Here is a 27037-nt window from a genome sequence, read left to right as displayed (position 1 = left end):
ACAATCAGAATGTTGACACTAGTAAAGTTAAGACACAGAAAATTCCCATCAACCCAAGGGTCCATCATGTTGCCCTTTTATAGCTGCACCAACTCTCCCCTTGTCCCCATTTCTACTTTCCCAAAGTTGCATTTTTCACTAATGGTCCAGGTAGTACCTTTCACCAAAAGGAAGGTTCTTCCCCTCTCACACCCTTTACCATTGTTACCTATGATGAATACAAGTTGCTGCAAAGTATTTCTGTAACTTTTTTTTCCCCACCAACCATTTTTAGACTCTCTTATTTGTACCAAAATAAATGGCATAGGTTAAAGAAAAACTATAATTACTTAAATATGCAAAATGATTTTTGGCCAAAGAAACAGAGAGGGTAAAAGATGTCCCAAAGAACAATTAAGAAACTTGTATTGGGCCAAATAATGAAGCATTCCTTCCCCTCTCTCCCCACTCCCTTAGACACCTTATTACACTTTATCAGAGTTTTAATCTTAATGAATATTGGCAAGAAAGGGAAATACTGGAAAGAGCAAGCCAATTTTATATTTGTAACAGATCATGCAAAAGTTCAAAATGATGAATGATTTAAAAGACTAACACATAGCATCTCCTTTCAGTAAGACACAACTTCATCTAGTCAATTGGACTTGATGACTTGCCTGGATATCTTAAACCAGTGGTTCTTAAACTTTAGCCAGGAGAGCTTGTCAAGACACTGATTGCTGGCTCCATCCCCAGAGCTTGATTCAGTTGATCTGTGGCAGGGTCTAAAAACTTCACATTTTTAACATGTTCCCAGATGATGTTAATGCTGCTAGCCTGGGCACCACACAGCTTGAAAATCATGACTCTAAGCCTTCTAGAGACTGATTTTTATTGAATTCTCTCTAGAGGTTTCAACAGGGACCTTGGCAGACAACACCAAATTTGGGAGACCTAACTAACTTATGCCTGAACTGCTAAATTGCTCTTTGAAGCAATCTGAGGTAAAATAGTTACACAGTTCAAAGTAATTCAGTGTTAAGCTATCTGTGCACTGCAGTTTAGAATTCCAGATCCCTTTTCCCTTATTATTTCACAGAAACAATAACGAGATGTGCCCCGTGCTGTGCTATAAAGGAAAAAATGCCTATTTAACTCTGGGCATCAGAGTGAGGGGCTGAGGCCTCCTTGCACTTTGATTTAGTGGGGCTTCTTCCCATGAGGTGCAGGAGCTGATTCACAGTGGTCTCAGGAAAAGTCCATTTGTTATTTCCACATCAGCCACTTCAGAATATGAATAATGTAAGTGAAATCCTGGTATTTTCAAATTCAAAAGACCTTCTGCCTCAAGCCTCAAAATCTTCTAGAACTGTTCTATGCATGGCTCACCAGATTCTTGGCTAAAAGAGAGGATGAAATGACACTTACGGAGTCTCAAAATGCTTTATTTTAGCTGGTTTTCCACCTCCTCCCTATCAAATCTTTTACATATAAGTTACTCAGTAACAAAACCATCTCAGTATTAATATTAACTTTTAACAAAAAATTTCATTTGTGTCAGGGGTGTTAGTAATAGAAATGAAATGAACAAAGAAGGGAAGATGATGATGACAGGATGCAAACTGAAAACTTATCTCTAAATGGACAAATGACCACACAGAGAAATTAAAGCCAGTATTTTTCTCTAACAGCAAAAATTTATTGAATTGTGTTAGCTGCTAAAAGCAAAGATGTTAATAATACACATGGTTACGGCCCTCATGGAGCTTTACTTAAACTGTTTTGCAAGGAAGACTAACAGAATGATAAATGTAAGTGATTCTTCACAATGTTCTGACCGCTATGAAGAACAGACTGTTATGGGAACACAGACTAGGCTGCCTGGAGGGAAAGGTGGTATCAAGAAAGGCCTCCCAGCAGAGCCAGCCTCCATTAAGTCTAGATCTAAAGACTAAATAAAGTGAGCTCGGCAATGGGGGAGGAGATTGAGTGAGGAGGAAAAGCACACTGGGTGTTTCCACAGGACTCACCCGCACAAAGCAGGGAAGGGTGGGAAAAGGAGCTGGAAGGCTAAGAAGGGCCAGAAGGTGCAGAGCCCTTGGGAAGAGCAATGGGAAGCAGGAGCACATACGCACCTTAGAAGGACACTCTCTGTAGTGTCAATGACGGCCTGAAGGAGGTGACCGACCAGGAGGCACTGCCCAGCACAAAACCAAGTGTTCCAAGGGTGGAGAAGAGCAGGAGGAGGGCGGATGGAGAAAATACTTTCACAGTATTTTCTAAATAGTGACTCTCAGTTGTTGGACAAACAGGCTACTTAATTAATAGAGACCTAAATTCCACTGGTTGTGAAGGATGATTGATTAAATCTTCCCTACATACCTCTTAAAGTTACTATGGGGCTCAAAAAATCACATTCCTAAATAACCATGTATGTACTTATTACTTATATGCTACTTTCTATTCCCTGAAACTCTTAGCTCCATCCCGATTTCTGGCTGAAAGAAGACCATGTATCTCTGTGTTGAGTTTTCTGTTTTTTAAATTTATATCACAACAGGTATAACAAGCATTAAAGAATATCTATATTAGAATAAGGAATATTCAGCAAAGTTCTCCGAAAAAAGCATAGTGGAGTCCCAGCCAAGGCAACGGTAACAAAATGTAACTTTTTAAAGGATACAATAAAAACCAGTTATCTAGGAATAAATCTAAGAAAAAAAGTACAAGAACTTCATGGTGGAAACTTAAAGAAAGAGACCTAAATAAATTCAGAAAAAATTATGCTCAAGAGCATAACTATGTCAATCTTTCCAAAATAAAATAAATTCCAGTAAAATCTACAGAGGACTTTTCACAGAACTTGACAAGGTAATCCAGTGTTTAATAGAGAAATCACAAAAACACAATGTTGAATGGGTATAGAAAGGTGTAGAAAGATGCTCCAATATCATTATATAATACTTTTAGATATACAAAATATTATATATTGTCATGAGCTCACACATAAGTAGTAATAGTATAAAATCATGCATGGGAATGATAAACATCAAATTTTAACTATCAAATTCATAATAGTAGTTACAGAAAGGAAGGAATGAGATCAGAGAGGCATAAACTAGAGTTTCAGTTATATCTGTTATCTTGTATTTCTTAAACTAGGTGGTGGACACAAAGACGTTTGTTATATTATTCCCTAGTCTTTAAACTCTTTTGGATGTCTTAAATAGTCCATTACAAAAAAAAAAGGCACAAACAAAGCAGAATGCCTTTTATTTGAGATCCATATTATTACACGATCTAGCTTAATTCTCAAATACCAATCCAATAGCTACATCAGCACCACCTTTAGTAGTTGTTAAAAACATGGATTACCAGGCTATGCCAGAATCAGAATTTCTGGGAGGGGAGCCATGTGATTCTAATACATAGTCTCATTTGGGACCCAGGCTATTAATAACTAATCCATCAGCAAAACCGGTTCCAATCTGAAAATGAGACACTTGAGGGCTTGAGGTTGCCTAGTCACTTCCCAATGGATGCCAACTCTCTAGAATGTGGATTCCAACTGGAGGGCAAAACCATACAAATTTTAAAGTATATCCTTCCCTACACCCCTCAAAAAGGTCACACATATAAAAACTAGGAATATTTAATAAAATAGTAGTAAATGATGCCAAGACAGAAAATAATTCCTTCCTATCCTCCACAGGGAATATGCCACAGCAAAACTCCACTGGCAATTTTGTTGAGGGTGCCATACCTAAGAATGAAGTAGTACAATTTGTTGGCAAGACGTATTTCCCTCAAGTGTGTAGACGGCAACCTATGCTTCTTTCCTAATTTTCTGCTCTTGTAATAAAATCACAGCTACATTTGTCTAGAAAAATGCACAAAGCCAATGGGAAACAAAAAATAAATTTAGAAAGAAAACAATTTGTTAAAAGTTGGAAGTATTAGTACAACCATGACAATTTCCACAGCCTTGCTCCTAAGAAGTAAACTTAACTAGAGAGGACTCAGTTGTTAGAATACACGAAACAGTCAAGGGCTGACAAACGTATTTCCTCCTAATATTTAAAAATTGCAACTAAGAACATGGAAAGGGATTATTTTGGTATCTTAAACATGAATCTGCTAAGCACATCAATACAGAAGGACTCACTTACCAGGGCTTTCTACTCGTTTATAGTGGTAAGGGTTGATGCACACCTCCTTCTGCTTGGAACCAAAAGGAAACTCGCAGCATTCCAGTGGTTTTAGTTCATGGTGGCTCTGAAGGTCAGGCCAGCGCCAGACACGGCAATAGATGACATGAGGCAGTCCCTTCCGGTGGGAGACCTGCAGCCTGCCGTCCAGAGAGCGGGGAATGGTCACACAGTTACTTGGCTGCCCCGGGCAACTCAACGCCTTTTCCAGTTCCTCCATGGCACCTTTCTTTTTCTTCAGTTTTTTCACCAAAGCATCAACAGCTTTCTCTGCCCATTTTTCTTCTTCATCGCCCTGTTTCCACCCAAGAAGTCTCTTCACAGCTGGACTTGTGAAGGAAAATAAACTTGTCACATTCATAATGACTGCACTAGTTATATATTCCTTGTATGTGGTGAAATAAGCGAGTCTCCAAATACAAAAGAGGAACAGATGAGATTTTACTTTATGTACACAGGATTCTCTTTAGCTTCTTGGTTTTGAGGTCCTGAAAAGTAGAAATGACCATTCCTGGTATTTCAAAATAAAACCCAAAGTCACCACCTAGAAAAGACAAAAAGGGAAAAATTTAAATCATCTCCACTATAAAATCACAATTTATTAAATAATTACTATGGGCCAGGTAGTACTTCCAGTGTTTTTATGTATCACAGTGTGCTATGGACTGAATTATGTACCCCCTGAAACTCATGTTGAAGCCCTGACTCCCACTGTGACTGTATCTGAGATGGAGCCTATAAGGAAGTAAGGAAGGTTAAATGAGATAGTGAGGGCAGGGCTATTAATCTGATAGGATTGTGGCTTTATAAGAGGAAAGGAGAGATTCCTCTCTCTCTGCACGTGTATGTGCTGAGGAAAGCCATGGGAGGACACAGAGAAGGCAGCTGTCTGTAAGAATGGGAGATTCCTCACCAGAAGCCAGATTGTTTGGAACCTTGATTTTGGACTTTCCAGGCTCCAGAACTGTGAGAAATAAATTTGCCATTCAGGTTAACCAATCTATGGTATTTTGTTATGGCAGCCCAAGCACAGTATTTAACTTTTTAAATGGTTCTTGCAGCTAGGTAATACAATCATGGGCATTTTATAGATAGATAAAGATGCAATTTAAATAATAGTATGTTACTATTTATAGGGGTTCTGAGAGAGAAGCAATAGGCACACCTTAGTGCAAAAAAATCCAAGTTCTCAACAGACATCGTAACATTTTATACGTAGATTCACTTAAGAGGCTCTAAAAATCTACTTCAAAACATACTGCAATCAATAAAAACTAAAAACAACAGGAAAAAATTAAAATACAACAGTCAACATCTGTTTTGGGTTTGTTCCTCAATTATCTATTATGCTAAAAGAAAAGGTAGTTATATTACTACTATATAAATGTTGCAACATTTTTGGGTATTTATTCAGTAAAGCAAGCCAGTACCTATGGACTACAGGACAAGCAAGGTAGAAAATTTACTTACTACTTTTTCAAATTTGCTTTTTATTAACATGAAAGGAATGAAGCACATGAACATGTATCAGACCAGATTCTTCAGTCAAGCTAACTTAAACCTTGTAGTTACCCTTCAGCAGATGGAAACACAAAAGTTAAGATTAAAGAGGACAACTTTGCACAAACTCTGTCTCAGAGGCAGTAGCATGTATCACACCAACCTCCTTCCAAAAAATAATTACAAAAGCTAATAAAATATAAACAAGCAAAAAGCCCAACTTTTTAAAGACATCAAAGGAAAACCAAGGTACTCAGGACTAGAGGGTCAAGAGGCAGGAGAGAAGGGAAAAGCAGTGAAGTAAGCTGGACATTCTTCACTGCTTTTCCTCTCGAGGCATTTGCCAACACCTATGGCTCTAAGTAGCAAGAGTAGCCAAGCTGGAAGAGGTTGAAGAACTAGTAAGCAGAGATTTTAGTGGTCTCATAATATTTAGGAGACAAAAAAAAAAAACAGGAGTTGAGGGCTTGCTGAGAAGGAAGCCTCAGTAAATACATTATTTCAGTTGAGACCCCTGGAAGGGTATGCCTAGTTGTATGGACAATAATTAAATAGACCAGTTTTTATACTGAAACATAGCCTAGAATCATCTTAATACTAGATTGGATCAAGGAGATGGGAGAAAAGGAGAAAAATTATGACAGAGGCAGTATTTGTAGATATTGGCCAAGGATTTTCTCACACCAACAACAGACTATCTAGACAGAGACTCAAGAAGCCCTACAAATCCTGAAAAGAATAAATACAAAGAAACCCACAAGTTTTGATGTGTCTATCACAGTAAAATTGCTGAAAACTTGTGACAAAAATCTTTGAAGATGCATTACTCTCAAACAAGTTCAATAAGATATCTGACAGTTGACATTTCAACAGAAACAATGTAAACAAGAAGACAATGGCATCTTCAGCATGCTAAATGCAAATAACTGGTAACTTAGAATTCTATACTTAGTAGAGAAATGATGCAAAAATGTTTGTGAAATAAAGATGCTTTCATACCAAAAACATTTGAGAAGGCTGGCTTTCAGAAGGAATTTGTCAGGCAGAAGGAAAAAGATCCCAGAAAGAAGCCAGGAACTGCAGGACGAGCTCCAGAAAGGTAAAGACAGGTAAGTCTAAATGAATACTGGTTTTACAAAATAATAATAGGAATAACTTACGGTGTTTAAAACATAGGGTTAAAATGCATGACAAAAAAAAGCAGAAAGGGCCAAATGAAATTAGTGTTTTAAGGTTGCTGTATTACCCAGGCTGTGGCAAAGAATTAAGTTATTATTGAGGTAAGTTCTGAAGTTATGTCATAATAAAGCAAATACTGAAAGAATCATTTAGAAACTATAAAAATGTAACAGAGGGGTTAAAAACATGGAATTATTTTTTTAAATATGATCAATCCAAAGAATATAAGAAAGGAGATAAGAGGAGCAAGTAATAGATGGGACAAATAGAAAACGTTAAGATTTAGACCAAGTCCTGAAAGCATCAGCAATTACTTATATATATACAGATTAAAGGTGCAAGTATAACAGAGGGGTGGGATGGGGAGCGCCACTTACCTATACCATACTTTAAAGACACACATTAAATAAAAGGGCAGAGAAAGACTGAAAGAAAAAGGAAGGAAAAAGATAAACTATGCATATTCCAATAAAAACATTAGCATAACTATCCAATCAGACAAAACAGACTTTAAAATAAGAAGTATCACCAGAGATTAAGGGGCAGGGCATTTCACAATCAACTCTCAAAAGAGAGTTGATCTACCATGAATAACATCACAATTCCCGCTAGGAATGTATCACAACCCCAAATTTTTAGGCAAGTACTAACAGTCTCAAAATACATAAAGCATAAACTGACAGAATTTAAATGACAAAATGACAAACCCACAGTCTTAGTGGAGATTAATACAGTAACTGATAAAACAAGCAAACAAAAATCAATATAGATAAATAACGTTTACAAATTTCATCAATTTATGTACACAGATCATTGCATCCAACAGCCATATGATACGTACTTTCGAATACACAGAATACTTACCCAAAATGACCAATGAGCCATAAAAGAAAATCACTATGTACCAAAACCATACAGAATATATCTTAAGATCATAACTAAATCAACAAAAATATTGTTATTGTAAATAATTACACTTTTAAAAATCCCATAAGTCAAAGAAGAAACTACAGAAATTAGAAAACACTTTTTCTTCTTTTTTTAAATTTACTTTGTTATCATTAATCTACAATTACATGAAGAACATTATGTTTACTAGGCTTCCCCCTTCACCAAGTCCCCCCCACAAACAACATTTCAGTCACTGTCTATCAGTGTAGTAAGATGCTGTGGAATCACTATTTGTCTTCTCTTGTGTTGCACAGCCTTCCCCGTGCCCCCCCCCATTATACTGCTAATCGTAATGTCCCCTTTCTTTATTCCCTGCCCTTATCCCTCCCTTCCCACCCATCCTCCCCAGTCCCTTTCCTTTTGTTAACTGATAGTCCATTCTTGGGTTCTGTGAGTCTGCTGCTGTTTTGTTCCTTCAGTTTTTCTTTGTTCTTATACTCCACATGAGTGAAATCATTTGGTACTTGTCTTTCTCCGCCTGGCTTATTTCACTGACCATAATACCCTCTAGCTCCATCCATGTTGTTGCAAATGGTAGGATTTCTTTTCTTCTTATGGCTGAATAATATTCCATTGTGTATATGTACCACATCTTCTTTATCCATTCATCTACTGATGGACACTTAGGTTGCTTCCTTTCGTTGGTTATTGTAAATAGTGCTGCAATAAACATAGGGGTGCATCTGTCTTTTCCAAACTGGGCTGCTGCATTCTTAGGGTAAATTCCTAGAAGTGGAATTCCTGGGTCTAATGGTATTTCTATTTTGAGCATTTTGAGGAACCTCCATACTGCTTTCCACAATGGTTGAACTAGTTTACATTCCCACCAGCAGTGTAGGAGGGTTCCCCTTTCTCCACAACCTTGCCAACATTTGTTATTGTTTGTCTTTTAGATGGTGGCAATCCTTACTGGTGTGAGGTGATATCTCATTGTGGTTTTAATTTGCATTTCTCTGATGACAAGTGATGTGGAGCATCTTTTCATGTGTCTGTTGGCCATCTGAATTTCTTCTTTGGAGAAGTGTCTGTTCAGCTCCTCTGCCCATTTTTTAATTGGATTATTTGCTTTTTGTTTGTTGAGGTGTGTGAGCTCTTTATATATTTTGAATGTCAACCCTTTATCGGATCTGTCATTTATGAATATATTATCCCATACTGTAGGGTACCTTTTTGTTCTATTGATGGTGTCCTTTGCTGTACAGAAGCTTTTCAGCTTGATATAGTCCCACTTGTTCATTTTTGCTTTTGTTTCCCTTGTCCAGGGAGATATGTTCATGAAGTCACTCACGTTTATGTCCAAGAGATTTTTGCCTATATTTTTTTCTAAGAGTTTTACGGTTTCATGACTTACATTTAGGTCTTTGATCCATTTCGAATTTACTTTTGTGTATGGGTTAGACAGTGATCCAGTTTCATTCTCTTACATGTAGCTGTCCAGTTTTGCCAGCACCATCTGTTGAAGAGACTGTCATTTCCCCATTGTATGTCCATGGCCCCTTTATCATATATTAATTGACCATATATGTTTGGATTAATGTCTGGAGTCTCTATTCTGTTTCATTGGTCTGTGGCTCTGTTCTTGTGCCAGTACCAAACTGTCTTGATTACTATGGCTTTGTAGTAGAGCTTGAAGTTGGGGAGCGAGATTCCCCCCACTTTATTCTTCCTTCTCAGGATTGCTTTGGCTATTCAGGGTCTTTGGTGTTTCCATGTGAATTTTTGAACTATTTGTTCCAGTTCATTGAAGAATGTTGGTAATTTGATAGGGATTGCATCAAATCTGTATATTGCTTTGGATAGGATGGCCATTTTGATGATATTAATTCTTCCTAGCCAAGAGCATGGGATGAGTTTCCATTTGGTAGTGACCTCTTTAATTTCTCTTAAGAGTGTCTTATAGTTTTCAGGGAATAGATCTTTCACTTCCATGGTTAGGTTTATTCCTAGGTATTTTATTCTTTTTGATGCAAGTGTGAATGGAATTGTTTTCCTGGTTTCTTTTTCTGTTAGTTCATTGTTAGTGTATAGGAAAGCCACAGATTTCTGTGTGTTCATTTTGTATCCTGCAACTTTGCTGTATTCCGATATCAGTTCTAGTAGTTTTGGAGTGGAGTCTTTAGGGTTTTTTTATGCACAATATCATGTCATCCTGCAAATAGTGACAGTTTAACTTCTTCTTTACCAATTTGGATTCCTTGTATTTCTTTGTTTTGTCTAATTGCCGTGGCTAGGACCTCCAGTACTATGTTGAATAACAGTGGGGAGAGTGGGCATCCCTGCCTTGTTTCCAATCTCAAAGGAAAAGCTTTCAGCTTCTCGCTGTTCAGTATGATGTTGGCTGTGGGTTTATCATATACAGCCTTTATTATGTTGAGGTACTTGCCCTGTATACCCACTTTGTTGAGAGAAAACACTTTTAACTGAATGATTATAATAATATGATTCATCAAAACTTGTAGGATGTGGCACAAACCATGCTTAGAGGGGAAATGTATACTCTTAAATGCATATATTAGAAAATAAAAAAAAGCTGGAAAATAATTTTCTATGTGTACACACACACACGCAAACACACACAGGAACAGTAAATTAAACCCAAAGAAGAAAATGAAGGCAGAAACTTAAAAAAAAAAAAAAAAAAAAGCCTAACAGAAAACCTGTAAAATCAAAGTTGGTTCATTGAAAAACTAATAAACTGGATAATGCTCTAGCAAAACTGATCAATAAAAGAGAAGGCAAAAATTACTAATAACAGGAATAAATGGGGAAAATTATTACTGATCCTCAGAAATTAACAAGATAATAATTATGAACAGCTGTCAAAGCAAATTGTTCATGTCTACAGCTACTTTGCGGGAGTCTATGCATCTGCCTTCCTCACTACAGGAAATCGATTGAGGAATTCAGTCTTACTGACTTCCTATCTTTGGAGCCCAGCACTCTGGCACACAGTAGATTCTCAATAAATGTTTAATGAATGATTTAGCTCTCTGAAGAGATTAGAAGGCCAAGTGTGCAGCTCCAACTTCATTCAATAAAATATGAATATTGTTAAATATAAATATTATTCAATAGGATGTAGTGAGTCAGTTGTTTCCTTTTTAAAAGAGTTTAGAATAGACATTTCACCAAATAAGCTCTACACATGGCCAATAAGCATATGAAAAGATTCTCAACATCACTAGCCATTACGGAAATGCAACTCAAAACCACAGTGCAGATTGCACTTCATACTCACTAGGATAGTCTGTTATAAAAGACAGAAGACAGGCAATAACAAGTGTTTGTGAGTAGTCAGAGAAACTGGTCCTGTAAAATGGAACATTCACTGTGGAAAAACAGTTTGGCAGTTCCTCACTAAGTTAAACATAGTTACCAAATGACTTAGCAATTTCACTCTTAGGTATATACCCAAAAGAAATAAAAACGTGTCCACACAAAAACTTGTTCACAAGTGTTCATAGTAGCATTACTTGTAAGAGCCCAAAAGTGGAAACAACCCAAATGTTCATCAACTGATGAAAGGATAAAGTATTATGTGTCCCTACAATGGAATATTATTTGGCAGTAAAACAAAATGCTAAATCATGGATGTACCTTGAAAACATCATGCTAAGTGAAAAGAAGCCAGTCACCACAGACCATATACTGTATGACTTCATTTATGTGCAACTGCCAGAAGAGGTGTATCTATAGAGATGGAAAGTTGATTGAGTAGCTGCACGGGGCTGAAAGGGTTGGAGAATGGGGAATGATTACTCATGGGTATGAGGCTTCTTTTTGGGGGAGACTTCTTTTGTTCTAAAATTGGATTGCAATGATGGTGCTGAACTCTCTGACTACACAAAAAGGTATTGAATTGTACACTTTCAACAGGTGAATTGTATGGTATGCAAGTTACATCTCAATAAAACTGTTAATGAAAAAACAGACAAAACTTAGAGTGTTAGAAGCCTGCATGATTGGGGGAAGGGTGTGACGAGAGGGAAGGAGAAGAATTAAAATACTTAAGAAGGGTACGATGACTCCCAGATGTGGAGCCAATGAAAGAATGGATGTGAAAAGATGGTATGTATGTATGTATGTATGTATGTATGCATAAATAAATGAATGAATGAATGAATGAATAAATATTTAACTCAAATTTACCAGTTGTTTTGAATTTGGTATTATTTTCACTTAACAGAAAAGGAAGAAAGAAAAATGCTGTTATCAGGGTCACACTTGGTCAGACTATACCTATAGAAACGACCATTTACTTTTACTAAAAGTTAGTTTGGCAAAAGAACAAGACAGACAACTTCTTTCTAGTCCTCTGGTAACAATTTACAAAAGGACTACATTTCTTCTTATTCTTTATCTCCTGTTTTTTTACTCCATAACTCTTTTTCAATATATTAGCCAATGATTTTCAAATAGAGCGGTGAGTTTTTTGTTTTTTTTTTGAGAGGGCATCTCTCATATTTATTGATCAAATGGTTGTTAACAATAAAATTCTGTATAGGGGACTCAATGCACAATCATTAATCAACCCTAAGCCTAATTCTCAACAGTCTCCAATCTTCTGAAGCATAATGAACAAGTTCTTACATGGTGAACAAGTTCTTACATGGTGAACAGTGCAAGGGCAGTCATATCACAGAAACTTTCGGTTTTGATCACACATCATGAACTATAAACAATCAAGTCAGATATGATTATTCATTTGATTTTTATACTTGATTTATATGTGAATCCCACATTTCTCTCTTATTTTTTTTTTAATAAAATGCTGAAATGGTAGGTAGATGCAAGATAAAGGTAGAAAACATAATTTAGTGCTGTAGGAGGGCAAATGTAGATGATCAGGTCTGTGCCTATAAGACTAAGCATTAATCCAAGATAGACAAGGGCAACAAAACATCCACGGATGCAGAAGATTTCTCTCAAAACAGGGGGCTGAGGTTCTAAGCCTCACCTCTGTTGATCCCCAATTTCTCACCTGATGGCCCCCCTGCGACTGTGCCTGTCTTAGGTTGTTCCTCCCTTCAGGAATCTTACCCGTCTCTGTCTAACCAGCCGTCTTCCGGAGCCATACAGGGAAATGTAAAGTTGGTAAGTGAGAGAGAAGCAATATTCTTAGAAAAGTTAGCTTTTTACTTCTTTGCAGATTTATGCCCTGTGGCTTCTATGCCCAGCATTTGTCTTGAGGTATCTTTACCACTTGGAAGAATTATGATACTTGGTAATTTTCGATATGGCACGAATTCTACTAAAGGGTTGTAATTAGGAAGGAAGAAGAAAGGCTATAGAAGTAGCAGACGGAAGAAAACATGGGAAGATTGATTATTTCTTTGACATAACTTCTTGTAGAGTAACATAAGCATGTATAGGTTTTAACAAACTACGAATTAAATTGCGTGCACACATTAACAGAATAGGAATACAGAGGAATACAGCTACATAACAAAAGCAGACCTACAATTACCAGCCATATCCAGTGAAACCAAGAAAACCAGTTAGGTACCCTAGGCATTTGTGAAAACTTAATAATATGATGGATATTGTCTAACTGAATTTGAATAGTTTGAGAAAAATCAGACAAATTAAAACGACACATTCCTGGGAACTGTTCACATCCCATATGTTCTTTTAACAGTAGACAGTCTATAGTCGCACGGTTTTGGAGCACTGCAACTTGCACTTCTCTTAATTCTTGGTTGAGTTCCAACAATATAGATCCAGTCAAATTTGTTGTTTTACTGTATGCACAGGCCAGCTTAGATATCTCCTTCTTCATTCCAATGGCAAATCCAGGAACGAGGGGTGAGTTTTTATCAGAATCAAGTGAGACTTTTCAAAATCTATCACTTATGAGTTAGCTATAGAAGGCAAGTGTGTTGAGGGTGGGAGGTGAAATTAAGAACCACCATTTCAAACCTTTAACTATTTAAATTGACATTCATTCAGCAAAGCAGAGTGCCTGCTAAGTGTCTGGCACTGTGCTATTCAAACAGGAGACAGAGGCAAAAATGTTTATATCCTGAAAAGGCCCACAGTCCAATGGAAGAGCCAGTGTATAAACAACTAACTCTTATTGGGGCAAATTGGTTCCTGCACTCTAACGCTAAAGGACTGTGCTGAGAAGGCTCATCAGGCCATCTCCAGGGCCTCCGCCACAAGGATGTGTGACTGTATTAAGGTTTCCTGAAGAGGAGGCCTATGTAGTGTGCATATGTCCACCATGAACTAGCTATACACTGTGTGATAACTACTCTTAAATAGGTCTAAACAATAAGATATAAGAGCAGAAAAAGAGAACAATTAACTCCAGAGGTTTCAGGAAGTTTTCCCAAAAAGGAAATATCAGACAGGCCTTAAAGGATGAGTAGAATTTTGTGGAACAACAGAGCTAACACTGTGAATGATCATTACATGACACTATTCCAAGCACTTTACATCTATTAACTACTTTTATCTCGGCAACAAACCTTCTGAAAAAAAAAAACACTATTATATTTTCCTCATTTTAAATGTAAATAAAGCGAAATAGAGAAAAGTTAAAGAATGTGTCCAAAATTTACATACACAACTGTACGGCAGGGCCAGGGTTTGAATCCATGTTGTCTGGTTTTAGAGCCTCAAGTATTTAACCACTTTTCTAAATTGCTAGTTCAAACAGGTATATCACAGGGTTCAAGGTGGCTAGAGGATACAAGGCTGCTAAGGACAGGAGCAAGACTGTGAAAGCCGGTAATACATCCTATCCTGCCAACAAATGGAAGGTTTTAAATCAGAGCACCAGCGTGATTAGATGTATATTTTAGACAGCTAAGTGATATCCTCAATACAGAAATACTTCTCCATACAGCAAACAATAAACAAAAACAGAAAAAACTACTGCCTCCAACCTGCAGAGGCCAGGTGGAGGGTGAAATGTCTTGATGCCACTCAGAATAACTAAAATGACAAGATCACAAAGCTTTGCATATAAATGTGCACTGATGAAACAAAATGCAAGCTGATAACTAATGTTTGCCTTGAGTTAAGCCTTTTTTTTATACGCAAGTCCAACTAGTCACCCACCTCCCATCAGGAACTAAAATGAGTCCATGATACTATGGCCTTGGCAAGACAACTCATTTTTTTCCTGCCCCTTTTTGTACTTCCTGTTTTAGTTTATGTCAAAAGCTAAGTGGCCTTATCAGTCTAAAGTGCAAAATAAAAACATGAGTCAGCAAACAGAGATTTCCTTCCCTCTTCTCCAAATACAAACATTTTGCACTGACCAAAAAAATATATTCAATCTCCAAGAAATCTTAAAAATATTGAGATCTTTGTTCCAGCACCTCCACTTTCAGAAACTTACTCTAAGTATATTCTGAACTAGAAAGGTAAAGAGGTTTTGCACAAAGATTTTCATTGAGCAGTATTTATTATAGGAAAAAAACCCCTAATAATTAGGAAATAGTTAAGTAAATCATATCTATTCACAGAATTATGGAGCCCTTAAAAATTTACGTTCATAAAAACCATGTAAACTTGGGGAAAAACCTTAAGCAGAACATAAAACAGTAATATATAGCATGAATAACTATGTAAATATACCAAAATATTAATCGTGGCTGAGTCTGGAAAGTTAGTAATACCTCTTTTTCTCTCCTAGTTTGCTAAACTTCAACCACTTTAATGAAAAAGTATACCTTTCAAGGTTTTTTTAAAGGCTGCTATATGAAATATTTACTAATTACAAGAAAACAATCAAGTTCATGAGCTCAAGCCACACACAAACTCTACTTATTAAGTCAGGCTGGACCTACAGTATGATCTGATTTCAGAAATAATAAAAATGCAGTTTAAAACAGGGTTCTAAATTCACTACACTATGGAGTCTAGCCCATGGGAAGGAATTCTATTAGCACTGCCAGAAGCCAATGAGAAAAATACTCATTACAATACTGCTTTTGACTTGGCTATGTAATTTTGCAGCTGATGTGGTATTCCTTACTGTTAAAAGGAAAAAAGCAAAAAATTTAAAAATACCTTCAACTGCTGTGTAACTCACTTAATATTTAGGGAAACCTAATTAGCCAGATGCACAACAATGGGCATTTTCTTCATCTTGGCCTCAGCTAGTAAAGAAAGATTAATTATCCAACTGTGTGACTATCAACAAATATATTGTCATTCAATACCTTTCAGATCCCAGATTCCCAAAGAAAGTTTTAAGAGAAAAGTACTCTACTTTGTATCTAAAGATACAATAAAAAAAAAGGGGGGTGGGTCAGGTAGCCTCACCAAATATTATAAACCAAGTATGAGGGGAAGAGGAGACAGATAATGACAAAGTGTCCTCTGCAGCTTCAGACTAGTGCCGTTCCACAGTTCCTGAACTGGGATGGAATTCAGTGAACTAGACAAAATAAATGATCCCATTAGATATTGAGGGACTAATCAAATTATTCAATAAAATAAACATAAGATATAGGGGAAAAATTCAGAGACAGTACCTTTAAAAAAGTAATTAACAGAAGATAAATGGTCTATCATCAAGGAAGCAAGCAATTTTTTTTTTTCACTTGTTCTTTGGTTCATTACTCTGTCTTAACTCTACTGGTAAAACATCATGGCATAAAGATCAAAAGCATCAAGGAACTAAAGCACAGGGTACTGATTAACTTCCCTTTGAAACTGTTTAACAGTTGGATAAGTTATTTAATGAAAAAAGACAACTTCACAAAAATTATCTTTCTATAAAAATGATATTTTGGGGAAACAAGTATTTCCAAGTAACTAAATAAATTGTGTGCCTATTTCCTGACTTATACCACTCACTAGGTTTCTTCTTAAACAGAGGATCTTGTGAATGAAAAGATAAAGTAAGACTCGAACTCCCAAAGAAGAGCTATACAACAGTGGGACTTCAGAGTTATAGGCAGACTATGATTTTTGTAGTTCAGTTTTTATGTCTAGAATATTTCACTATACACACACACACACACCTAACTAGAATGCTATGGAGATGAAAATACCTAAGATGTGCTGTATGAAGTGTTTAGCACCAGTATTAACCAATACCTATGGAAAGGCATATGTCATCTATCCTTACCTCCAATTTTAGAATTCAAGGCCTGATGAGAACTCTTGCCCCCCTGAGATACTTAGCTAAATTAAAACATCAAAGAGTCAAATGGTGAGCATACCTGAAATGTAACTTCACTGCTCCAAAATGGACTCTTTTTTTTAACTTACTTGATTTCATTTAGGTACCCAAGTCAGCTGTAACTACGTGCTCCTACCAAAAGCAGAAATCTCAAAGCAGATTAGAAATCCCAAGGAGGATAAAACAAAGATACCCTAAGATTTCGGGACACTCATAGAAATCACAGAAGACTAGATGCCACAGATTAGGATTAAAAGTGCTTAAAAAGATGAAAGCTATAAAGAAAAATATTTCAAAGATTCAATGTCAGTAAATACTTTAAAACATAAAAAGCAATCCATCATTAAGCCAAGCACTGCAAAGAACTTTGTCGGGAAGAGAGGGAGAACTCACAGAATGGGGGAGAGGGGAATGATCATAATCATATTCATTAGGCATAAATAAAATGAGGCTACAGAATTAATCCAAAGTCCTTAACAATTGGGAACTTCCAAACTTTCGATAATACTAAAATACCTATGACTTAAAGTGGAACGGCAGGCAGCCACATACTGCCTTAGCAAGAGCGTGGAAGCAGAGACACCACATATACCCACATATCCAGATGGAGAAACAATCCTATGAACAGCACCTGTGAACTCAGTAATGAAGACAGGTGGAGACAGTAGTCTGGGACAAGTAGAACACAACTAACTACAAGTAGTACCAACTTTAAATTGTTCCCAATAAAAGCACTATTTATTATAGAGCTCCTTAAGGAAAATAACACATCTTCATCTACTCTTAAGGCAGAAAGGAAAAAAAAAAAAACCCACAAGTTAAAATTTGCTATGTAAGTATAATGCCATTACAATGAATATAAAAACAGAGATGTTTTGTGGTAGCAGGACTTTGCTGCCGCTTGGTTTTCTCTAGCTATTTCAGTCTCTCAAATGCTCTGTGATTTGGTTTCAAAAAATAATCTGTTCAAATATTTCTACTCCCTAGTTACTCCAATTAGGAACTTAGTTTTGAGATATTTGTATTGTAGGAGAAAACAGGTGAAGTGCCTCTGCATTTCTTTTTCCTGCTTTAAAATAGCCATTAGCCCTTGACTTCCAACATTTCAATTTCAAATCGGTCAAATGTAGCTGAATAAAACTCACCATTAACCCGCACAGGGGAAAAACATCCTAAAACAAGAAAGTGAGGATGGATAAACTCTCTCCACATTTTTTTTTTTTTTTGCTGTCAATATACAATCACATGAGCAACATTGTGGTTACTAGATTCCCCCCATTATCAAGTCCCCACACATACTCATCTCTACATTTCTTTTACAGATTTGAAAGCACTTTTTAAACTACCCACTTCATTGCTACAAAGTCAGGCTAAAAGGAACTCTACTTCAATTGAGTCCTGAGAAAAAGAAAATGTATTTAAACAAAATTTTTATCCAATAAAGTGATATGAACAAAGAAGATCCACCGGAGATCAGAGAAGAATTCTGATGGGTCTCAGATCAAAGCAGCAGCAAAGTCCTGCTACCACAAACACCCAGAGGTCAAATTTCACCTTATTGAGCCTTAGTTGTTAAAGCCTTGTTTTGGTTACTTCCAAACATTTCCCAACTTTCTAAATGTGTGACTGATGGCACAGAACAGCTAGCATGACATTTTTTCACTTAAAAAGTTTTTTCTGAGATTAGTTTTCCAAACCTGGAGAACCGGGGGGGTTGGGGGGGGGGGGTGAAGGTGGGAAAGAGGATAAGCTTTTGAAGGCCTAGTTTTAGAAATACAATTGTGTAGGTACTGCTGCCTTACTTACTACATGGGCACTAACGCCAGTCTGCCAGTCTCTCAGGTGCGACTTAAGTGACAGACTAGCAAGAGCTGCAATGTGGTCTCCCAACAGAGGGTTCAGTGAATGGGAATCTTTGGAATCAAAAAGAAGAGGAGTAACACAGAGACTTTAAATTCAAGCTTTCCACTTACCACTTTTAAGTTCATTGCAAGCTGTGGCATTTCAGCCAAATGATTTCAGAAGTAGTGTTCCTTGATGAAAATGAAGGAATTTATGGATGTCACAATTACATGAATCTCTAAGGACAGAAGTGTAGTTTATGTATTTAAGTGTGTCAATATATCTTCATTGTGTTAGCAAATTCTCTGGTTCTGCTCTGCACACAGAAGCCTTCCATCCTGACAAACCTAGGCTGCTTATTATACGGCAACTGGTCCATTTTTCTTAGATACAGAGATTCTATAGAAAAGTAAGTGTCAGTTCTGTTTTGTTTCATTAGATGACTACTTTTTAATTAGACTGAAAGCACTTAAAAATGTTCTCACTGTCCTCAACTCAACAAATAAACTTGGCTTAGTTTTACATCTCCTCACCACTTCCCCTAAAATTTGTACAACATTCCTTAATCCAACTGAATCCCCAATCTCAAATTCATGCTTGTAATGGAAAACTGTCCTGCAGAACATGGTGGCCTTTCCAGTTGTCCAGTCCTAATACCTCACCCTGACCAGTTTCATCTGTTACCAACTCAATTAAAAAACTGAAGTCATTTGGACTCCTCCAACACAGAAGACTGAAGACCAAGAGACATTTTAAAATTAAATTTTATTGACATGAGGAAAAAGTCTACAGTAGTTGTCTCTTTAAAAAAAACTATTCTGAGTCACTTGTTGTCATAGAAAAGCAATTCTACAGAACGCAAAGAATGCTAAATGTGGTAAATCCATAAGTGGCCAGTTACGAATGATTCATCATTAACAAATTAATAAACTTATGGTAACTGACCTATTATCTTATGCAAGCATCATATTGGTTGTTCTTACAAACATTATCTTATTGACTCCTTACAGCAATTCAAGGTATGTATCATCTCAATTTTACTAATAAACATGAAGATCAGAGGATAAGTAACTTTCTCAGGACCATATTCCAGTAAGTGGTATATGTACATTTTACACCAGAGGAGATACTAAAGTCATTAACCAGGCTGAAAGAAGTAAGTTAACTCAAATGCCAAAATCACAGATGAAAATGGAATAGACTAGAGAAAGAAAAAAAACTAATCCTTATATTAAAACAAAAAATCTTGTGGTATTTCATTTTTTGGAACATATTTCTCTTTCTCCACTGATCTCCCAGGTGCTGTTTATGACACAAACACGCACATCTGCAGGGGTGAGCTGACGTACACAAGGCAGGACAGCCTGAACCTTCTCCCTATGTTTAGATCCTTCAGCTCTGCTCTTAATTGAATAATTTAATCAGGACCCTCTAGAAGGGAAACACATCTATATTCATCACAGGCATCAAAGGAAACATCTTTACAAGTTATATCCTTTTACAAACCAACATATGGTCTCACGCCATTCTCCCAATTGTTGAACTCCTCCTCTGGGAAGAACATGGAATTTTATTTCTTTTTATCACTTGAAAAAATCACTTCCCTCCTAATTCAGTAAAACTGGGTGGAGGCCACTTCCTCCACAGGTGAGAGAAATAAAACTTGTTGATCTGTCATTGTCAGGAATTTTAAAGTTAACCATTTATTTTATGTACTTTCAAAATGGAAACAAAAAGCAGACCAACCCAGAATAAAAAAATCAAGACACTACATTCTCCAGGCTTTCAAATAAACCCCTACAATTTTTCTGTCATTTTAAGATGTTTCTGAATGAGAAAACAAGAGCCCTTCACTTGGAATGAAAAGAAGTAGGTGGAATGGCACTTTTCCAGTTAGTACTTGGAACAAAACGCCTGAGCCTCAAACTTGCTTTTCCACAAAATATTGATTCCACCACCTACCCTGCTGGGTTGTTAGGAGGCTTAAATAGGAATATGTAAAATTCATTTGAAAATTATAACATGCTGAAAAATGCATTTTATTAACAAAGCAGTATTTCACAAATAAGAAAGCTAATTTTAATACTTCACATATACCAAAAAAATGAAGTTTCTGTCCTAGTGCTTACTTTGTTCAGTGAAGTTCTAACTTTATTCCAAAAAAAAGAGAAAAGAAAAGGAAACGATGAAAAGAAAAGCCAATAATCACTACAGCCATTCAGCACCTATGATGTGTCAGACACTGTTCTAAGCACTAGGGACACAGCACTGAACAAAAGAGATAGAACTAGTGTTTTTTTAAAAACTCCATACCTTCATGAGACCTACATTCTGGTGGTCAGGGACGGTAATATTCAAATAGAAGCCTGAAATGGTGAGGCGCTGAGCCACGTGGTATCTGGGAAATAGTGCAAACAGAGGGAAGAGCAAGAGCAAAGGGCATGAGGCAAGAAGGTGCCTGAAAAGTTCAAGGACGGCAAGGAGTCCGTGGAATGGAGCGAGTGAGGGCAGAGCAGTGGGAGGTGGGGTCACAGAGGTGAAGGCAGCAGACACACAGGGAACCTGCAGGGACTTCAAAGCTTTCACTCAAAACTGAGATGGGGACCACTGGGAGGTGCGGCAGAGACAAAAGCCACAATCTGACTTACGGTTTAGCAGCATCACTATGGCTTGCTAGGTTGAGAACAGACTGAACAGATGGAAGTAATAGCAGCAGTAATAGTACTACTAATAGTAGGAAGTAGTAGGGAGACCACTTAGGAAGCTGTGGCAATTGTTACAGTGTGAGAGGATAAAGGTTTGCATCAGTGTGGCAGAGTGTTCAGATTCTGGTATGTTCTGAAGGTATGGCCATGAACAAATACACTTTAAATTGTTTAAGTAAATAAAGAAAATAACCATAAAGTTGGGAAAAATCTGTTCAACTTTTTGAAGTGCAAAATTCTTTATTATGGAACCATGAGATGATCTGAGATGGGGTCAGGTCACTGAGGAAGTAGTCCAAGAACTATCAGAAGACCAGTGAGCAGGCAGTAACAACTAGAAGCTAAAACCTTGGAGCACTTAGGGTGAATGATGGGGAGTGGGGCAGTTAAGCGACCAAGGAAGAGAAGTGAGTGGTACAATCTGACAGGACATTCAGTGCTGAGCGGTTCCATGGAGGATGCTGGAAGAATGGTCTGGAGGAGGCAATGAGCAGGACGCCGCACCTCTAGGCTCCGTGGTGTGAGGTTTATGATAGAGAAGAGCCAAGCCCTGAGACACTACTGGGAAGCAGCACCCTCCAATGAGCACACACAAAGATCTATGTTCAAGGATGTTCATGTTGCAAATAACCCAGATGTCTAAGCATAATGGAATGATTAAATCATGGTGCATCTCACAAGGATGTAACTGTTAAAAAAAAGCCTTTCATATCTACCATGGAAAGAAAACCATTACCGTAATTGCTCAGTTAAAAAAGGCTGCAGGACTGACTCTATAGTCCCCTTTCTAGTAACAATATATATCCTGTACATATATATAGTATGATTCCACTTTAAAAACACAAGTACAAACAAAAACTGTACATGTATTTGGGCATTTTTAAAGTCCTGGAAGGAAATAAACAAAACTGAGTAAGTGGTTACCTTTAGGAGAGAGCTGGGAGCAAGGGACTGCAGGACAGCAGATCTTTTTAACTTATAACCATTAACTTTTCAATTTTAAACTCTCAATAATAAAAGTATAGGAAGACAAACTTGAGTAGGTAAGAGATTTATTCTACATGACTCCACGATAGTATTATGACCAAGAGGTGGCAAAACTTATCATTTTATATAGGAAAAAATAACTACAAGTGTTTCTGCACAGAACAGAATAACACTGACCTGGGATTTTCAGAGAAATTTATTCCTGAACACAGGGCTGGAATATATGACCTAATTCTGGGTGAATATGACATGGGTGGGAATGTATTTTTTTATTAAACAATTCAGCCGTATGATCAAAAATTCAGTTTTACAAAATGGCATACTATAACAAAAAGTAAGTTTCCTTCTCACTCTAGTCCTGTAGTCCCCTTCCCAATAACAATTGAAATATCCTTCTAAGTTTTCAAGGCATGAATTTCTTATTTTTTTAAAATATTTTTAAGAAATATTTTTAAGAAATCAAAGTCTACATAACCACTGAAACAAATATTAGGATCAGCCAGATTTCACTCTTCTCCACATGATGATTACTGACAGCTTGTTTTCAATCTGCCAAAAGCTGACTGGATTTAACATTCTCTTGGCCACCTCCGAGGAGAAACTGGACAAAGAGCAGCCCTCTTCCAGAAGCAAAGGCAATGCTGTCCACTGGATCGGAGGAGCAACGTTTGCATGTGAGCAAGCAGCAGTTACAGAAGGAGACAGGCCTGTACCGTAAATCTAGACCTTTTCTACCTCCCATCACCTGTTCAGTCCAGTCCTACCTGTTAACTTCCTCACACTGACTTATTTACCAGAGTAAAAAATCCTAAGGGTGCTCTTAGTAGGCTTCAGAATCCAAGTTCTCCTCCTGTATATGTTCAACTGCTAGGAGAGCTTTAGTCTTCACTATTAATTGAACAAATTCTTTAAGCACTTCCACCAACATAAACGTGCAGTAGAAAGAAAATGAGTATGAGACAGTTCCACCACCACCAGGCTTACAGCTACAAAGTGGTGAACAGGGGGTGGGGGAACCATTTCCTAAGACTGACTATGATAAACATTATACATGTTCAGCTGTTTATCTAAGGACACACATACAGGCCAAGTGGCCATCAATCTATGCCATCGTGTTTGTCCTAACTCCATCTCCTGTGCATCGGGGCTTTGTTAGCTACTGCGCAATGGAAACCCCAAATGGTTCAACTGCCTGTCAATGAGTCACCAGTGGATATGAACAATGGAATGGATAATCCAAAGCGGCCTTAATACAAATTAACAATTGTAGACATTTTTCCAAAGAAGATATGCCGATGGCCGACAGGTACATGAAAACACACTCAACATCTCTAATCATCAGGGAAATGCAAATCTAAACCACACTGAGAGACCACCTAACACCTGTCAGAATGGCTATTACCCAAAAGACAAGAAATAACACATGCTGGAGAGAATGTGGAGAAAAGAGAGCCCTCGTTCACTGTTAGTGGGAATATAAATTGGTGTAACAGCAGCTATGGAAAATGGAGTGAAGGTTCCCCATAAAATTAAAAATAAAGTTACTATATGATCCAGCCAGTTTCACTATTGGATATTTATTTATCCAAAGAAAATAAAAACACTAACTCAAAAAGATGTATGTTCACTGCAGCATTATTTACAGTAGCCAAGACATGGAAACAACCTAAATGTCCATCAATGGAATATATTTATATAATACACATACACAAACAATGGAATATTATCCAGCTCCAAAAAATAAAAAAGAAGGAAATCTTGCCATCTGTGACGTGGGTGGACCTTGAGGGCATTATGCTGAGTGAAGTCAAAGACAGACAAAGCATGACTTCACTTATTATGAGGAATTAAATAAATAAACAAACAAAACAAAACCTAGACTCACAGACACAAAGAACAGGTTGCCAGAGGGGAGGGCTGAGAGGGGACAAAAACGGGTGAAGGGACTCAAGAGGTACAAACTTCCAGTTATATGCCATGGAGATATAATGTACAGCGTGGGGAATATAGGCAATAAAATTGTATTAACTTTCTAAGGTGAGAGATTATAATTAGACTTACAGTGGTAACCATTTTGCAATGTATTCAAATGTCAAATCACATTCCTGTTCACCTGAAACCAATAATATGGTATGTCAATTATATCTCAAAAATTAAAAAAAAATTTAAACATTGTTTTTGGAATGTATTGTGCTTTATGAAAGAGATTTTAATTCCTTATCACATTTTGTTTATACTAATAATATACTATATACCCTGAGAACACAGTGAATTCTATAGAAATGCCTCTTCAAGGCTGAAGTATTCCTATGGAAAATCTAAGTGGATGACAGTAAATCAGAATGGTTTTACTATATTATAAAAACTTACAAACACATTTTATATAAATCACTCTGTCTTCCTCTCAAAATTCTGACTATAGGCAAGAAACAGCTTTTACAGAACATCTGAAAATACCAGTTTGAGGATTCAACAAACTTTTATCACCATCACTACTGACATCAGAGGGAGGGAGCTGTCTTGCAGGTGGTTTGATGGGTGACAGCAGGCAAATATGCATCCAGAGCTTCATCAATTTTCAAGCAAGTTCAAGTATTTGAAAAAAACAGAAATCATACTCAGATCACCATCACCACAAAGCACCAAGACCACGTTATATCTATTAACTCTCTTAATCCTTATGAGGATCCTATTAGGAAGGACTATTTGATGATGATGAAACCGAGATGAAGGGAGGTTAAGGAGTTTGCCAGGGCAAGTGATCTACCACCCAGCTTCTCCTATAACCACCTCCTCTGTCTCACGCATAAAGTAGAAGGAATAGTAAGCAAGGATTTGCTTACACTTTTATTTTAATCCCTCCAATTCCTTCCCTTCCCAACTTGTTTTCCCTGTAGCTTTCCTTCTTGGTATCTTCCCACTTTCCTAGAATATGTGAAAAACCAAGGGTTTTTATTAGGGCAGCAGTGACAAAATTAAATTCGTTTTTAAAGAGCCAATAATAGGGATAAGAAGTTATAAACAGTAACTTTGTAAGACATAAGGAAATTGACACCATTACTTCACACCAAAGCCCACATATATGTTCAACTCTTAAGTCTTTCATGATGAGCCATGTGAAACATTAAAATTAAATTCCTTTTAAGAAATTAATTTTCTTTACATTCCCACTGATTATTCATAGGGTCCTTTACTGAAAACATAAAATGGAACAGAAATTACTGGCTTATTTTTTTTTCTTAAGGCAATAAAATGGAGAAAATGTAACTAAAGGACTCTTTCACGTATCATTATTTCATTATAGGTTAAATATTAAACATGCATTTAGTCACAATGCTACCTATAGAGAATGACAAAAAATAGTACTCCGAACTCTGGAGGATCTGGGGGAGGGGATGAGTAGTAGGGAAAAGATAAAGAAAACTGCACACCGCTGGGGCAGAAGCTACAGTTGGTGACACTACCACTTCCGTTACCTTACGTCTCCTGATCCACCCCCCCCACCTTTTTCATCCTCTTATGCCAGAGTTTCTCAACCTTAGCATCATAGGTATTACAGCATGCCTGCCCTCCACCTGCTAACTGCTGGTAGAAATACCGCTGCCCTCCCAACAGTGCGACAACCTCACATTCCTCCAGACGTTGTCAAATGAACCATTGCTCTTATTCCACAACATTTTTCCTCTCCTTTTCTTCTTGGAATCTAGGCGCCCAGGCTTCAAAACCTCTATTTAGCTCCACAGACGCTAGGACTCAAGGAATTGCTGATTTCTTCAAGGCAAAAGGCAAAAATGTCAGACACACATTACCCTTTCTTCATAAGAAGAAAGCGGGGAGTGAAACACTCAACCAATCCTCAGAATTGCTGATATGTCTTGAGTACCTGCACCAGGTGTCAGAGTGCCAAATGCTGCTGGGTATAAAAGACATAGTTCATACCTGCAATGAACTTACACCATACAAGTCACATTTCCTGACTCGTTTTTAAAAACATCAAAATAAAAAAATTCACTCCTGTACCTACTGTGTGTCAGGGCACTAGCTCGTAATGATGGTGTATGTTAGGTTTACCTGTGGTACTTCTTATAAAGCTCCCTGCCACAGCCCTTGAATAGGATCCGCTAGGGGCGGGCTCATGCATTTTTTTTTTTTTTTGTAGTGGTGGTTGTTCCGGAGTCTCTGATATGCAGACAAGTGGGAACCATAATGCCAACACAAAGACCCAAAGACACTGCCCATATACCCTCAAGGAACTCAGTCTAAAGAGTTAATAGGATAACTGTAATAAAGCCATAAAACAAAAGCTAGACTAGACAAGCAGGTTTGTATTGTTCCTCAAAGTTACAAGGTCTTTAGCTCAAGTCCCAACGTTATCAAACTATATAAAAGATCACTATGAACAGAATTACAAATACAGATACTCAAAAGATCAACTGAGATAGAAGTGGGCAGGAAGCAAGAGCTCTACCAACTGTGTCAGTTTACCTTCCCAATCTCTTGATTTTGAAAGACTATCCCAATTATGACAGAAATACCTTCAAACT

At 37.2% G+C, this 27037-nt stretch overlaps 1 protein-coding gene across 4 annotated transcripts in view; it reads right to left on the bottom strand.

Moving 5' to 3' along the window:
• The window catches only part of SMAD1 (SMAD family member 1), a 71882-nt gene that overhangs the window by 33209 nt on the left and 11636 nt on the right, over nt 1-27037 (bottom strand). For 2 of the 4 annotated variants that reach the window (XM_057492023.1, XM_036888934.2), the window contains 2 exons: nt 25339-25418; nt 4149-4731 (listed from right to left, as the gene is read on the bottom strand). In XM_057492023.1, coding sequence (XP_057348006.1) covers nt 4149-4548 — 400 coding nt within the window. In that variant the 5' untranslated portion in view covers nt 4549-4731; nt 25339-25418. The remainder of the gene's footprint in view (nt 1-4148; nt 4732-25338; nt 25419-27037) is intronic. The other 2 variants (XM_036888933.2, XM_057492194.1) reach the window with 1 other exon arrangement.

Source organism: Manis pentadactyla, chromosome 1 (assembly GCF_030020395.1).
Source record: "Manis pentadactyla isolate mManPen7 chromosome 1, mManPen7.hap1, whole genome shotgun sequence".
In the NCBI taxonomy this organism is placed as follows: Eukaryota; Metazoa; Chordata; class Mammalia; order Pholidota; family Manidae; genus Manis; species Manis pentadactyla.
Note: the sequence above shows the minus strand (reverse complement) of the source record. Positions and strands in the feature narration are given on the sequence as shown.